Consider the following 17,026-nt stretch of genomic DNA (forward strand, 5'->3'; position numbering starts at 1 on the left):
CGCCTAAACGTCACCATTAAATTAATAGCCTACCTCCCACCCATGTACTAAGACACCCAACCTCCCTACCCTCATATCACACATTATATTAATACATACCCCCCTTCCCTCACACATTAGGGCAGCATACCCCCCCATCCCTCATAAAGCATAGCAGCATCCCCCCCCTCCATAATAGCAAGATGCAGCACACATTCCTCCCCTCCCTAATAGCAGCACACATTCCCCCCCTCCCTAATAGCAGCACACATTCCCCCCTCCCTAATAGCAGCATACATCCCCTCCCCCCCTCCATAATTGCAGCTTACATTCCCCCCCTGCCTCCCTCCATAATTTCAGCTTACATTCCCCCCCCCTTGCCTCCATCCATAATTGCAGCTTACATTCCCCCCTCTCCTTGCCACCATCCATAATTGCAGCTTACATTCCCCCCCTCTTGCCTCCATCCATAATTGCAGCTTACATCCCCCCCCCCCCTTGCCTCCATCCATAATTGCAGCTTACATTCCCCCCTCCCCTTGCCACCATCCATAATTGCAGCTTACATTCCCCCCCTCTTGCCTCCATCCATAATTGCAGCTTACATCCCCCCCCCTTGCCTCCATCCATAATTGCAGCTTACATTCCCCCCTCCCCTTGCCACCATCCATAATTGCAGCTTACATTCCCCCCCTCTTGCCTCCATCCATAATTGCAGCTTACATCCCCCCCCCTTGCCTCCATCCATAATTGCAGCTTACATTCCCCCCTCCCCTTGCCACCATCCATAATTGCAGCTTACATTCCCCCCCTCTTGCCTCCATCCATAATTGCAGCTTACATCCCCCCCCCCTTGCCTCCATCCATAATTGCAGCTTACATTCCCCCCTCCCCTTGCCACCATCCATAATTGCAGCTTACATTCCCCCCCTCTTGCCTCCATCCATAATTGCAGCTTACATCCCCCCCTCCCCTCCATAATTGCAGCTTACATCTCCTCCATAATTGCAGCTTACATCCCCTCCATAATTGCAGCTTACATCCCCTCCATAATTGCAGCTTACATCCCCCTTCCCCTGCTTTGAAACTTACCTCCTGTCCAGCCGTCGCTGCCTGGCTCCTCTCTGCTTCTCTGCTCCTCTGCTGCCTAGCAACGTCATGACATCAGACGCTGAGGCAGAGGGCAGAGTTCAGAAGGGGGTGGAGCCGGGTGCCGGCCGCCATCTTGGATGCGCCGGGCGGCCGGCAGTCTGAATCTGAGGTCTGTTTAATTTTTTTTTTTCTTTTCACTCCTCACACAGAAGTCGGTGCGGGCGGCCACTGCGCCCCCTAGGGACTGCGCCCGGGGCGGCGGCACCGCCCGCACCGGCCTCGTTACGGCTCTGGGGGGAGAGCTTGAGCTTTTACTGGTCAGTTAAGTGGTCAAGCTCCATTTCACTGCATTCTATACCCCATGGTACTCCAGTGTCCCCCTATGATAATTGAGAAAAGGGAATGTGTTATTTTGTCCCATATAAATTATATTCTATGGCAATTATGTGTGATCTGTTTCAAAAGGCCCCAGTTGCCTAGACACAGCGGAGCCATTTGTGGGCTGAAATAATATTCATGACAATGTAGCCAATCATTTCAGAACAATCGGTGCCTTATGAATTTTTGTTCCGCGGCTCCATCATCTGCCCTCTCAAAGGCTGCAACAAACCAGAAGTTTGTTTTCATTTTACTAACTGCACAATCTTCATACACCCAACTTATTTTATTTCATTTTACTGACAAATGGAAGTTTGACTGATTGTCTAAATTTACTGATAGCATCCCTGGCGATGTAGAAAGAGGTTCTTCTGTAAGTGAAAAGAGGACGTAAGCAAGCAACAGAGAAGAGGCCACCACCGAATGTCACACAAGAGAACAAATATTTATTATACAGAATTAAACATATACAAGTTACACTGAAAGCTGTTCACTTATCTAAATGACCAATAAACTCTTGATATTGCCACCTTACTCGTCCTCAATGGGAGCTCACTTCTATTCATTACATTGCACTCTCTTCTGTAGCAGGTGGGTCTGTATTGAAGAAATCTTCTGAGTAGACGATCGGAGGTCCCTTGTCTTTGTGAGGCCCCTTCATACTGTTCTGTAAGGCTGCAGCGAGGGAGGATTATATATTAGGGCGTATTCCAAACATGTAGAGGATCTCTTTCTGTAAACCCCCTAACCGCAGTATAAATTTCTAACATAATCACAGTGAGGTTTAAGGGGATCCAAATTTTTAGTTTCTCCCCTTGGCCTCCAAACAGTGGGACAGTCTCCCAGCAGATGGGGTAGTGAGTTATACAGTGAAAGAATTCAAATGGATGAGCTCATTATGGTCACTGTTAAAGATCACAAATCGACAGTTCGATGGGTTTGTGTCTAAATAATTTATCTCCTCCCACCGTTACCCGATCTAAGCGCCCTTATTGGAGAGGCGACAGGTGGAGAGGACTGGGTGTCAGATTCAAACTACCCCCATTGGAGGTGTGAAGTGAATGCAGGATCTGACTGTAAAAAAACCCTCAGCTCCCTAAATCACAAACCACATTAAATGCACACCCCATATCTAGCAGACTGGATCTACCATCTGGCTTCGGCAGCTTTCTTCTCTCCCTGCTGCCGACCATCACGTGTGGTGCTCAGTCAGGTACAAGATAAGATAACAGGAGAAAGACTACAACCAAAGTGATACCTATACAGTGTGTAAATGGGGTTCACTAAAGAGAAGGAGGTGAATGTTGTCCAAAAGCAACCAGCTACCATACACAATACAAAAATGGGCATAAAAATATAATTTCGTTACATTTCAGGAAAAGAGGATATGATATATAATTTACACTACTGGACTTATTTAGAAATGCCTATTTCAAAAGTACAAAGAACGTTGGTGGTCCTGTATCTAGGAGTGGTCATTAAAGTTGAACTTGTCACTAACTTTTTAGCATTACTTGTCATACCATATCTGCATTCACTAGAGATTGCGTGGGACACACCGACACCAATAACTTACCCAGCTGGCCCCACACCGATTTTTCTAAGGCTGCTTCGAGCATGGGCTGCTTCCGAGCCATGCTGACCTTCACCAAAACATCTTCTATCATTGTGTTATTAAGCTGGAGAGAGCAGACACAAGACAGACTGAAATTTAGAAGAAATAACGAGAAAGCAAAATATACTCAAAGTGGAAAAGAAATATGTAGAAATCTATGATTCCCCAATAACAGTAACACATTGGTATACTCAAAATAAACTTTGATTCCAAGACAACAACAAAACATGCACCCTATCTTATGGATGCATGCATTCAAATCTATGTGCAATACTAAATAGGTGTTATCCGACTACATGATATTTTGGTTATTTGACTATCATCCCTTTGTCTTAACACGTCTTATTTCCAAAGGTTTATTGGTTTTAATGGTTCTCCAAAACATTACAATTATCTAAATCTTTATTTTCTACACATCCGCTCCAGAACTAAACAGTTTTCGATCCTCTGGTCATTCACTCAACATTCTTGTCTATGTTAAAAAACAAAAGTTACCAACTTGAAACAAAGCAGATCTTAAAAACACTTCAAATACATAAAAAACAGATAAGATAGGACAACATTTTATCAAATGGACCTGAATATCTTCCAAAAGAGGCAAGTAATATACAGATCATCAACTAATGCAACCCCAATTGGGCCAGTGTAAAACGCGTGGGGTCAGGTAGTTCTATATTAATGAGTTATGACTATGGGGGAAGAAGAAAAGAAGTTTAATGGGAGATACTCTTTCACTACTATGGCATGTCAACAGGATGGCATCTTTACCACTGTGGGTAAACCCAGGACAGATCTCACCTCTTCAATTGCCTGGTCAGCTGGCTCCAACTTCTCAAAGGTGATAAAGGCACAACTGGGGGCACAAAACACAACAGTGATGTTATTTACCCAATTTATTGCCAACCCTACAAACATATATCTCAACTCCGTGTTTTCTTACTTCCTTGAAGGGTCAGTCGAAAGGTCGATAATCTTCCCGAATTTGGAAAAGGCCTCGTTAAGCATCGGCTTCTTCATGCCCACACCGTGAACGTACAACGTGTTCCCTTTCCTGGGCTCACGGCGGTCGGGAAAAGCAGCTGACCGGAGAAGTAAAAGAGAAATATAGGTCTTTATAGTGTCTCATTAGCAGGTAAGAAATCAATCTACCAAAGAGAATAAATTGAAAAGAGTTCACTGAAAACTCACTATTTTATTGTATCCAAAAAAATAAGTCAGTATTAAGCACACAGTGACTTAACATTAATTAAAAGGACCAGTAAATCCCATGTACCATTAAGTCTCTGAGCTTCTAGGGGGACCCAGTGGGTTATGTGTCACCCCTAGGAGTCAGGGGAGGGAAGAAAAAGGACTTCTCCTCTCTATCACCACCAGCAAGAAGACTAGGAAAGAAGAGCAGAGTAAAGAGTAAAACATTCATTCCTGTTGGGTTAGTGTGCACAAAAATTTAGAAGTAGGGACAGTAGAATGTCCCAGAGCCACCCATAACAAGGGGAACGAATGCCCAAGTCTCATGGAGGACCTTCTCTGGAAACCGCAGAGATAGCATAGCAATATCTATTTTAAAACAATTGGAAAAGGTACGAGGGGACAAGGCGGCATTTTTGCAAACCTGGTTGGTCAATGTTGCACTGTGGAATGTGCCGTCAGGCCAGAGGAAACTGGTACTATTGCCACAGAATAGGCATACTAGATTGTCGTCCTGATCCAGCAGGGGGTAGAGTGAGTGGTAGAGTGAGAAAAGGCCCCTACATACCACCCTATGAGCCTTATAAATAAACATGGCATCACATCTCCTGAGCCAAGGAGTGAAGTTCTGTTTCCTTAAAGCTGCTAGAGCAAAGTCTCAAGGATGGTACCACTAGCTCCATGAATTTAGAAGTACATTTTTAGTGTAGTGTGTGCGCAATTGCACATATTGCACTGCTTGCAGGTTCAAGCATGGTCTATGCCAGAAAGTTTGCCCCTACCAGAGTATTTTTGCTCTAGTAGGGGCAAATTTTTGTTCTGAGTAAGGAACAGTCTATGAAGGACTGGGTTGAAACAGATGACTAGTTACACCATGAAGGTCAACAGGGGCTGTGCAATTTGGGCCTCTTTATGATCCAGCTTTGCGACTCGAGGGATTGGAGATGGTAAATCGCCAGCTCTCTGGATTGGTCCTATAGCAAGATATTGTCCGGGTACAAAACAACCAGGATTCTCCCATGAAACAGAACCAACTCTGTAGAGGCCATGATCTTGGTAAAGAGTCATGTAGCTTACAAGAGGCCCAAAGTAAGTGCCTGGAACTAGATGTAAGCTTCCAGGAGAGCAAAGTAAAGGTAGAAATGGTTGTCCTCCCTTATGGGGATATGAATACCGTAATCCTTGATATCAGGGGATGACAAAAATTTGCACCTCCCAAGCGACTCCAGTAAAAAAACGTATCCCTCTGATGATCCAGGATAGGGAAGATAAGCTAACTAGAGAGTAAACGAAGAAAGAAAAAAACTTCTCTTAGAAGAGGGAGTCCTGGGGAAACAGAGGTTAGTGATTGGCTGGTACCATGGTGTACTGAGAATGTTGGACTGATGGTTCAGGGATCTACAGGTTGCCGCGACAGGCTAAATCAATTTGGAGATTGAGAACACTGCGTAAAGGCTGCAGCAAAAACAGGATCCTGTAGAGTGGAAACCACAGTGACTGCACAGGAACCTCTGTTACACCATCCGGAGGTTGCCATCCGAGGCAATGTCACATGTACAAGACCCTTCAAGCCGGGGTCTCTAGGGGATGTCTCCAGAAAGATTACACTCCAACATGTCTCTCCTCTGCATCAGTGCTAACGACCAAGGAACCAGGCACCTCCCCGAAAAGCAGTCAGGAAATGTGTTCCAGAGCCTGGACTGGACCAACTTTTGGTTAGGCATTTCCTGGAGGAATTCTGCCCCTGGAGCTGCTGTCTGGGACTGTGGAAATCCCTCTCCTTAGAGATGGATTTCTTGGAATTGGACATGATTTCCCCCAAAAAGAAAAGTCCAACCTGGTTTTCCTGGTGGCCACATTTTGGAAAATGCTGAACAAGGTGTTCAGTTTACTCCCTAGTTGGAACGTATAGCGAGTTCCGCTGCCGAAAGCATCGCCTCATATGGCATGGACATGTGGGGAGAACAGCTTCCATTCATCAATCCCTGCCTGGAACACTGGTGCATGGGACGAAAGGACCAGTGATGCTACAGGGATGTGTTGTCAAAACCCCTCTTCACCGTAGGCGGTCAAGGTTTCACTTGACTCATGGCAGCTTAAACCTCCTAAAACATCGGCATATCAGAAGCATTTTGTCTACACTGCGTAGACTTCATCAGGCCATGGCCATCAGTGTGGTACCCCTTCTTAGATCTGTAATAATATATGCATAACAAACATCTTCTCACCCAAAGCATGAGGGGGTGGGCTGGACTCCTAGTAGTTATTATCTGGCATCACAGTCTTTATTATTATTATTATTATTAATTTTTATTTATAACGCGCCACAAGGCGTCCGCAGCGCTGTACAGGGACAAACAAATTACAATACAATGGGAGACAGCACAGTACAGTAAACAGTAAGCACAGTAACTCAGTAAGCTCAATGCACAGCTAGAGAGGGCGGGGAAGGGGGAGGGAGGATCCGCAAACGACTGATCAGAGCAGGGAGCATTAAGAGCACAAGACCTTTACTACAAAACTCCCCAACATGAGTAACACTATGAGTGGGTATGGGGTCATTGTAAACAATTGTTTCCATTATAAGAGCAGTTTTCATATCTTGTAGTAATAATACTAGTACAATTCACAAAAATTGACACCATCGGATGCGAGGACTATAGCTGGTTCCTATGACCTGTTCCAAAATCTACAATGCATCTTGTATGAAGAATAATCAAAAAAGAGCGAACTGAGCAATACAAGAAAGTTGTCCGTGTTTTATGCATTTACAAAAGCAATTAAAACAAAAACAGAAACTGTAAACGTTCCCTGAGCACTAAAAAACTTGGTACTCGCCACTTTTTCGCAGCGGATTCTTCAGGGGTAAACGAACATGTTTGTCACCCTCCTTAAACCTTCTTGCCATTCACCTGCCTCACTTTTCTACTTCCTCTATCTTGTGAACATAAATTCCTGGGGTTGAAGGTCACGGATTCAATGACATATGTAGGAGAGAAGGGTTCCCCTAACAAGCAGGGAGAACTTCAGTTTTTACAGCTACAAAGGAGTAGATGTAACCAGAAAAATACAGCAGGTACAGGAGAGGGTTTATTGGGAAAACCTGCTAGTGCAGCTTAGATGAAATGATTGTTAAATATTTAATTTAAATCTGCAAGATCTATTAAACAGAACCTAGTTATATCACCTCCCGAATGATATTCATATAATGGTACTGGGGCCCCCCTACCCGGTCACATCTCTAGGGTTAGATGGTGTTTACAGCAGCCAAGAGATTTCACACAAGTCCAAAGGTTTTGTGCAACTGGCCTCAGCTAGTTTTATTCAGTAAAAAAAACAAAAGAGAACTCCAAAATAAACACCTTGCCGTCCGGCTCTAACTAAACACCGGTCACTCCTGACTGACAAACTAAGACGAAAACAAAAGAGGTTTTAGCACAGTAACTTACAGGCAGAATTTGGACTTCTCTCACAGAGACTCTGCAGCCCCTGTCCCCATGCAGTGACAGACTGACTGAGCAGCCTTTTACTAGCACCACTCAGGTGCAACTCCTGATTACCAGCAGAATCACTGGTAACTTGGATTACCCGGTTCATTGATTTAATGGATAGAGCCCGCCCTCACTCTCCATCCATAACCCCAGGACCCTGGCTTTTTGACAGCTCACAGACAATGACATTTTCCTGGGGTTTCAAAACAAGTAGGTTAGGAACCTAGGTGATATATACCTGCAATCATACACTGATCCAGTGACTTTGTCACAATAATTATTGTAAAGCTGCAAGAGGTGTATATATATATATATATATATATATATATATATATATATATATATATATATATATATATATATATATATATATATATATATATATATATATATATATATATATATATACATATACACATACACACATATATATATATATATATATATATATATATATACACATATATACACACACACACACACACACACACTGCATGACACAAAACTCACCCAGTTGGCCCCACACCGATTTTTCTAACGCTGCGTCCAACATGGGCTGCTTCCAAGCCATGCTGACCTTCACCGGAACGTCCTCTATCACCGTGTTATTGAGCTGCAGAAGCACAGAGAACAGGCACAACAGTGAATAGAATTTAGTAGAAGTAAAATAGTAAGACAGTAAAGTAAAAGAAAAAGAAAGAAACATTCCATAGTTCAGCAGATGTAACCCCCACTGGACCAGTGTAATATGTTTTAGATTATTGATAAACAAAAAGTTATTTAAATAGCGAGTGTATTTTTCCAGGTTTCACTCAGATTTAACTCTGGTTATTTATTAGCAATAGTAGTGAAAGGCGCATCCATTTAATTTGACTTAATGCCTTCAACTAAAGAATAACCTATAAATATATTTCATGATTAAATAGCTGGAAAAGTGAATTCTAAAATCACTATAAATAAAACAAAAAACTACAAGCGTAGCTTAATCAAATCTAAATTTACCTAAAAGTTATTATATGGATGAAACTACATAATGTTATTGAAATGTATAAAGTCAGTTAGAAGGCACAAGAATTATTCCCCCCCCCAGGTTCCAGGATCCCCTATACATGCGGCTAGTTTGCCCATTGGTAACCGCAGGACAGACCTCACCTCCTGAATCGCCTGGTCGGCAGATTCCATCTTCTCGAAGGTGACGAAGGCGCAACTGGAGAGACACAAAACACAACATGCGCGTTATTTACCCGATTTATTACCAAACCCTATAAGTGAATATATACGAGTTCTTACTTCCTTGAAGGATCAGTCGCGAGGTCAATAATCTTCCCAAATTTGGAGAAGGGGTCATTAAGCATCTGCTTCTTCATTCCCACACCGTGAACGTACAAGGTGTTCCCTTTCCTGGGCTCGCGGCGGTCAGTGAAAGCAGCTGACAATACAACCAAAAGAGAAACATAGGAGGAGAAATAGCAAAACAGAGAACTTACTATACTCAATACACACTACTTATAATAAACACATACATTTTATTATACCCAAATAAATACATTTGAGTAAAGCACATAATGACTCAAAACTATTAACATAGTTAAAAAGAAAATATATGTATTTACCATTGAACCCTTTTCTTCAAGGCTGTCGGGTGACACAAGAGAGTGGGCTATGTAACACCCACCACTAGGGGGCAGTGCACTGGAAAACAAGAACTGACGACTCCTCCATATATGACCCCTGTACATCTGCTCCTCAGGGCACAATTAGCCCAGCAAGGAGACGAGTAAAACAGAGATAAGCATTCCTGGGTGTCTTGCTCTGTGTCTCTCTACATTCTTAAAGAAGATTAGTAACAGTAAGTACAAGAATCTCCTTTACTCTTTCAGCAGTATCGGGAATCAAGCAGTGTAATGTCCGAAAGCCACTATCAACAGAAGATGGGGAATGCCTAAGAAAAATGCAGTCTCTACCAAGATGCCCCCTTTTTAAAAGGATTGCAGGAATAATTAGATGATGTACCATCCAAGAAGGGTCAACCACCATTACTGAGTGAGCCACCAGCCCAGAGTGAACCAGGTAACCCTGCCACAAAACAGGCCGGCTAGATTGACGTCCTTATGAAGTGGGAGAAGAGGTCACTCATTGCTTCCTATTTCCCTCCTAAAGGTGTTCTGGACAGATGGATGTGGTTCTTTTACTCAAAACCTGTCACACACCGGACCCTCCGGCTTACTTACTGGGGTCTGGAAAGGAAACCAGGCCTCCTGCGCCGGCCCTCCCCCAGGCGCTGATGCGCCGTGGTCTTCCCAATGTCATACATAGACCCTTCTTTTATAATTTTCGGTATGCAGCCTTTGGCTGATTGACTTTCACTCCTCCTCATTCCCCACACTATTTATGGCACCTGGCAAGCTAAATGGTACCAGATCTTCAAGTCCTCTAGGCGGTTAAGCTGCTGGAATATTTGGCTCCTTGGTATATTGCTGTCCTGGGATCCCGGCATTCGGCCGTCCTGGGATCCCGGCATTCGGCCGTCCTGGGATCCCGGCATTCGGCCCTCCTGGGATCCCGGCATTCGGCCCTCCTGGGATCCCGGCATTCGGCCCTCCTGGGATCCCGGCATTCGGCCCTCCTGGGATCCCGGCATTCGGCCCTCCTGGGATCCCGGCATTCGGCCCTCCTGGGATCCCGGCATTCGGCCCTCCTGGGATCCCGGCATTCGGCCCTCCTGGGATCCCGGCATTCGGCCCTCCTGGGATCCCGGCATTCGGCCGTCCTGGGATCCCGGCATTCGGCCGTCCTGGGATCCCGGCATTCGGCCCTCCTGGGATCCCGGCATTCGGCCCTCCTGGGATCCCGGCATTCGGCCCTCCTGGGATCCCGGCATTCGGCCCTCCTGGGATCCCGGCATTCGGCCCTCCTGGGATCCCGGCATTCGGCCCTCCTGGGATCCCGGCATTCGGCCCTCCTGGGACCCGAATGCCCCCAGGAGGTGGTCTTCCCATATGGGCCTACGAAGACAGGCATCCTAGATGTCCAAGGTGGCAGAAACTCACCTTCTCTCATGGCCTGATTCACAAAATTATTCCATCTTGAATAGCTGACACTGGAGGAATTTGATGAGGGGCTTCAGAACCAAGGAACCATCCATAAAACGGATTGGATGAAAAACCTAGACCCCGCTGATGATCTGGGAGAGGGCAGATGACCGTTATTTAGCTAGAGACCAAGAAGAGAAAGACAAAATAGTTCCCTGAGAAGGGAGCAGGAGTCAGAAGGGTGCTGGACTCAGTTGAGGTTGGCTGGTTCCACCGTACCCAGGAGAAGGCTGTACCAATAAGTAGTGGATGTGTTAGCACTGGAGATAGGCAGTAGCAGGATCCTGTAAACCCACAGTGGCTGTGCAGGGGCTGCCATTATGTCGGTGCTCCTACTATTAGATGGCCATGTCACTTTTGCAGTACCCGATTGACCCTGCACCCTACAAGTGAATCCCTAGAAGACGAATCTTGAAAATGTGAGCTCACACAGGCACCACCTCCACATCACAACCCCCACTTGAGGTACTCTGGCGTTACCTTGCCTGGATTGGTAAGCAGGAAATGCAGACCACATACTGCATTAGAGACAGGACCCAATCAGGTCCAAGTATTACCTGGAAGGCTTCAACCACTGTTACTTCCTTGGGCTGCAGAGCATTGCAGGTTGCGCCGAAAAGGTTCAGTAGGTGGTCAGGTGTATTTGAATCTTAATTTAGCTTTGGGAAATCTATTACTAAAAAAAGATAAATGTAGCTACCCCTGGCCTATAAAATTTCAAAGACCTATCAAACATTGGTCTCTTTCCATGACTTCTCATATAACATCTACACCATTACTGTAAAGTTGCGAGCTGGGCGACTGCATGGCACTGATAACTCACCCAGTTGTCCCCACACAGATTTTTCTATGGCTGCATCCAGCATGGGCTGCTTCCGAGCCATGCTGACCTTCACCGAGACATCCTCTATCACCGTGTTATTAAGCTGCAAAAACACAGACGAAGAGGCACAAGAGGAGACTGAAATTTAGTAGGAATGAAAAGAACGACAAACTATACTTAAAACACAATCAGCAGATGTCAGCCCGGCTGGGCTGCTGTAATTTGTGTGGGAGGAATTATAATTATAAACAAAATAATGAAATTTAAATATAATATTTAAATATATTTTGCTAACTCTAATTTATTGCACACTTTTAAGTCTTCCTAGTGTTTATTAATATGTATAGTGAAAGGGATAGACATTTTACTTGTATTCAACCAGACAGTTAAAGGGCAACACCCATTAAAACTGAGTTTTTTTCCGACCCCACTGTCCTTACTGTTCATTAAAACAGAATTAGCTGTGCCCCTATTCTGTCTCATCCACCATATCCAGCTCTTGCCGCCACGTGAAAGATTAGTGGAGAGCGCAGCGTTCGGAGATACGAGTGTCCACATCTGTCAATGCTTGTTAGCTATAAGACAGACATTCTGCACTCTCCCTGTTTTATTTAATCGAGCCCAGAGCTCAATAGGGTATATATACAGTATAACATTGGGGGCACAGTGCATTCTATTGACTATCATTAAATTACTTTTTTTCTGAAGCCAACATTAACCTCCTCCAACAGGAGACAGGGCACTTTAACAACAGAAATCATTCTATTATAGCTTAACTTCTCCTTCTGGGGGGGTCTTAGCTGAGCCCCCCCTCCCCCATTTTCCAGCATCTCATTTGCATGCCACTAGTTTGCCCGTTGGTAAACGCAGGACGGATCTCACCTCTTGAATCGCCTGGTCAGCGGATTCCATCTTCTCAAATGTGACAAAGGCGCAACTGGGGGGGGTAGAAAATATAATGTTCTTATTGTTTACCCACTTTATTGTCAAAGCCGACAAATAAATATCTCAGCTCCACGAGCTCATACTTCCTTGAAGGGTCAGTCGCAAGGTCAATAATTTTCCCGAATTTTGAGAAGGCGTCATTGAGAACCTGCTTCTTCATTCCCACACCGTGAACGTACAACGTGTTCCCTTTCCTGGGCTTGCGGCGTTCAAGGAAAGAAGACGACTCTGCGAATAAGAGAGGAACATAGGACAGAATAATCTCTCATCAGCAGACAGGACTACACAGAATTCTGCCCAATAAGGATCACAGACGTCCCATCCAGGATGGCACGGTGATACAAGAAATCTTTATAAGTCGTTACACGTACTTCGATCTCTTTCGCTTCGATCTCGCTCCCTTTCTCTTTCCCTATCGCGGTCTCGCTCTCTGCCACGCTCTCTATCATAAGGCTCCCTATCTCCTACGCGACGGGCTTCTCGGTCACTCTCTCGGTCCTCTATCTCTCCTGCAGGGTCTCTCATACGCTCGCTGGAGCTGACAAAACTGAGAGAGTAATTTTATGAGCGCAAAGAATTAAATGGACACGGGAATAAAATGTGAAAGACAACAGAAAGCGAGATAAACAGGGTGTAATGAAGAGGATAACATGGTGTGACAAGACATCAAATTTACCATTCATTAAGAGACTTTCTTTGAGTGCGCCTTGAACCCTAGAGGGGGTGGAAGAAAAGATGGTTTGAACTGGTAGCCTTGATCCTAGAGTTGCACCTAAGCCCTTACCCAAGCGTTTTACCTCAGCTTGCTCCTCGTCCACAGAGAAACTACGCTGGAAAGGTTGGAAAGTAGGGGCCGGTCCCTTATCGGGGTCCTGAAAACAAGAGTGGAAGATTTTAGCAAAGTTTCCTTGTAGAATACATTTGTAATTCAATTGTATTGTGTCTTAGTGGTGGTGGTGCACTGTGTGATTAACATGTTGGAAGAGAAAGGACCTTGAGTTTGCACTCTAGTGTCCGAGAGCGCTTGAATCCACTGTTTTTGGTCCCAGACTTTATAGCACTAATAGCTCCAGACTTCACAAGCATCTTGGCCTGTTCTGTAGCCGTGGCAGTGTCTACTACAGGCTGGTCTGAGAGAGCTGGAAGGAAGATGAGATACAGAATTATAGGTTACTGGTGAAATGGAACCTCAAGACACAAAAATGAGATACAAGAAGATATATGTAAGAGGGGGCACTCACATCTCTTGATTCCAGCCTGGCTTGTCTGGTTAGTGGACGTCTGCTTCTTCAGAGCGAGCAGGGCTTTCTTCTGTAATGTGACAGACAGAAGACACTAAGGGACAGATTCTACAACATGGTAGAAACATATTTGCTGAACTCTTCTCTGTTCCAAGCAAAGATCTTCAGATAAGACTCCAGCGAGCACTTAATAAATAAAACCATACCAGGATCAAGTGATGGAATCTTTAAGTGTACAAGGAAGGCAACAACTTTTTAAGAAATGAACGAATATTCATGGGAACCAATCAAGTCACAGAGGCACATGGTGAAAATTATATGGCTATAGAACGTTCAAGCATTGACTTTTTTTTTATGTCTAACATTATAACAGATAGATATAAACAGAAATATAAATTAAAAAAGTACATTGTAAGATAAAGTGCTACTATTATGAAGTTTTATTTATTGATACTGTGATAAGGACTGAAGTTAAAAATAATATGGCAGTGTTCAGTGAGCAATTTCTAGGTAAACAGACCTGTTCTGACAGTCAAGAAAATGCAACAAAGCAATGTATCATGTTAGCCACTCACAGAAACAAAAGGAATTAAAGCAATATTATTAGCTAACTTGCAAACTGTCAACACTACATAGGTCTCTTTAACAGGTGTGGTAGAATGCAGAGACCAAGGGGTATATTTACTAAACTGCGGGTTTGAAAAAGTGAAGATGTTGCCTATAGCAACCAATCAGATTCTAGGTATCATTTTGTAGAATGTACTAAATAAATGATAACAAGAATCTGATTGGTTGCTATAGAAAACATCTCCACTTTTTCAAACCCACAGTTTAGTAAATATACCCCCAAATCTTTTTTCACATAAGTACTGTACAGATCAAATTGGCACACATACACACATGATGTAATCTACTGCACAGATATGATTCAGTACATTTGTCAGAATACCAACACAGGACCTGTATATCCAATACGCAAATTAATAAAAATAATATACTTATTTGGAAAGGATAATTTCACACAAAATTGAAAATTCAGTTTTGGGTGGAATATCAGAAGTAAAACCTAGTCCCAAAATGTTACTTATGTGGAGTGCGGTAAGTCCCCTCGCTGTCCTTCAGGTACCCACAGCTGTATACTACCGCTACCAGCGTGCTGTCTGTGGGGAACACGCTGCCAGTCGGAAAAAATACCCAGCTCGTTAGATGCAAGGAGAGTGTTGACCACCAATAACAAGCTGAAAGCTGGACCCCAATTAAGTGACACTTGTGGATGGAGAGTTTACATAGGATACTCCATTCAAATCTGAACTATAAATCTTGGGTGGAATTATCTATTGAATAGTATGCCTAACAGACACAACTATTTTCGCATTATCTGCTATAGGTTTCCTTTTAAATATTTGGAAATAACTATTCAGCCAAGAAAACATACGGTTTGGCCCAACTTCTCCTTGTCTCCCGACGCATATTAATATTAAGGCAACAGGTAGAACAGACCTTCTTTTTCAGCTTGGCAAACTTCCTTTGCAAAGCTTCTTCTTCCTCCGTCAAGGTGGTGGGTAACAAGACCATGGTGCCAGGGGCAAGTGGGCACCTACACAGGAATGAAGAGAGGAAAGATATTCTTGTAAAACCATGTATCTCTCTCATGTGTGTTTGTATGTGTGTGTATATATATATATATATATATATATATATATATATATATATATATATATATATATGCAAAATATAAGCCATACTGAAATAGTATCACTGATAGATTAGATAATATTATAGAACAGGATGTCACCAGAACACCCACATAAATGTCTCATACAAGTCCTTCCTGCAGTGATAAGATAACTCTATTTCTGCAATTTCCTTTTATTTCCAAAGTTTAATAACCTGGACTGGATGATTTAAACTAAAGTTATAGGTATGCTTAATATCAATTAACTCAATTCACATTATCATACTTGGAAAATAAATGGTAAAAGCAGAAACAGTTGTATCGTATTGTGGACAGGGACCAGGCTGACAGGTGTACATGGGCATATTTTCAAACACATATAAGTAACATAAAATAATATAAAGTACATATAAAGCTACATATGTACAGCTAATACACCATAATGCACAACCACGGATTATACCTACAGAAACATACAATACTGGAGACAATGCACATATATAATGAATAAATTAAGGTGCATTTAACAATTAGATATATTGCTAAACTAATATAATCTAATCCATAATTGTGTACAAGATCTGTGCAATATTTACCTCTCTTGAATTTTTGGTCGCACTCTTTTTACGTCACCGTAAATAATCTTCCCTTACCAACCAGCTGCGCCGGACGCATTCCGCGTTTGCCAATCACTGTGACGTCACTTCAGTCGCTCAGCCAATCCCAGTAGCTCTCCCGGCATTGACTTCCGCCACACCTGTCCGAGCTGACAACCGAAGCCGCTTCCGCCACACTCCAATGTCTTCTGACCAATCAGCAGTCAGGCGCCTGGGCTGGTTATGTTCTGCATACATACACATGGCTGTGCTGCCTAGTAGTTCCCCACTAGCAGTGAAGGGGTTAAACTGTACTTGTGCACATAACTTTTAAACTTCTAAGGCTCAGCATGATTGGTCAGGAACTGTGTTAGAGGATTCAGCAATAGATTACAAAAAAAATACACTGTTTTATTATTATAATAATAATAATAATAATAAGGGTGAGGTGTATTTGCCAAATGCTATGAACAGCTGTTTATCTGCAGGTCAGGGTGTGAAATTAAAGGAACCAGGGTGTCATAGTAGATTAGTACTGTGCTACAGGAAAAAAGGTTGTACTAGGTAATGAAAATGGCTAATATTTGGCATGCTTGCTATGGTAAACTAGCATATACTTTGCTACTTGCTTTTTTTTTTCTTAAAAATGTTCCAAATAGGTTTCTGAATTTAGTCTCGCTCACTGGCTAATATTATCAAGCCAGCCCCCTGCTAAATATCGTCATAATGCAACCATATATCACCTGTTAACTTTTATTTATACAGCGCCAACATATTACACAGCGCTTTACAAAGAGTGTTCAGTCATGTCATGACAGCACACTGCCCAGAGTTCCCATGATCCTTTACTCTCGCCTGAGGCACGTTTGGTAACCAGCAGTGTTGGTCATTGGTTCCACTTCTCACTCTTT

General features: G+C 43.4%; 1 protein-coding gene across 1 annotated transcript; it reads right to left on the reverse strand.

Moving 5' to 3' along the window:
• Positions 1-1,875: 1,875 nt before the first annotated feature.
• On the reverse strand, positions 1,876-16,215 carry NELFE (negative elongation factor complex member E). The gene is made up of 17 exons (XM_075186550.1): positions 16,116-16,215; positions 15,345-15,441; positions 13,845-13,914; positions 13,597-13,742; positions 13,401-13,475; positions 13,280-13,317; positions 12,975-13,150; positions 12,687-12,831; positions 12,541-12,595; positions 11,659-11,761; positions 9,034-9,172; positions 8,896-8,950; positions 8,254-8,356; positions 4,005-4,143; positions 3,863-3,917; positions 3,026-3,128; positions 1,876-2,124 (listed from the first exon to the last, which is right to left on the reverse strand). The coding sequence occupies exons 2-17, from the start codon at positions 15,417-15,419 to the stop codon at positions 2,015-2,017; spliced, it is 1,587 nt and encodes a 528-aa protein (XP_075042651.1). The 5' UTR covers positions 15,420-15,441; positions 16,116-16,215; the 3' UTR covers positions 1,876-2,014.
• Between the last annotated feature and the right edge of the window lie 811 nt (positions 16,216-17,026).

This window comes from Mixophyes fleayi, chromosome 9, assembly GCF_038048845.1.
Source record: "Mixophyes fleayi isolate aMixFle1 chromosome 9, aMixFle1.hap1, whole genome shotgun sequence".
NCBI classification, from domain to species: Eukaryota; Metazoa; Chordata; class Amphibia; order Anura; family Limnodynastidae; genus Mixophyes; species Mixophyes fleayi.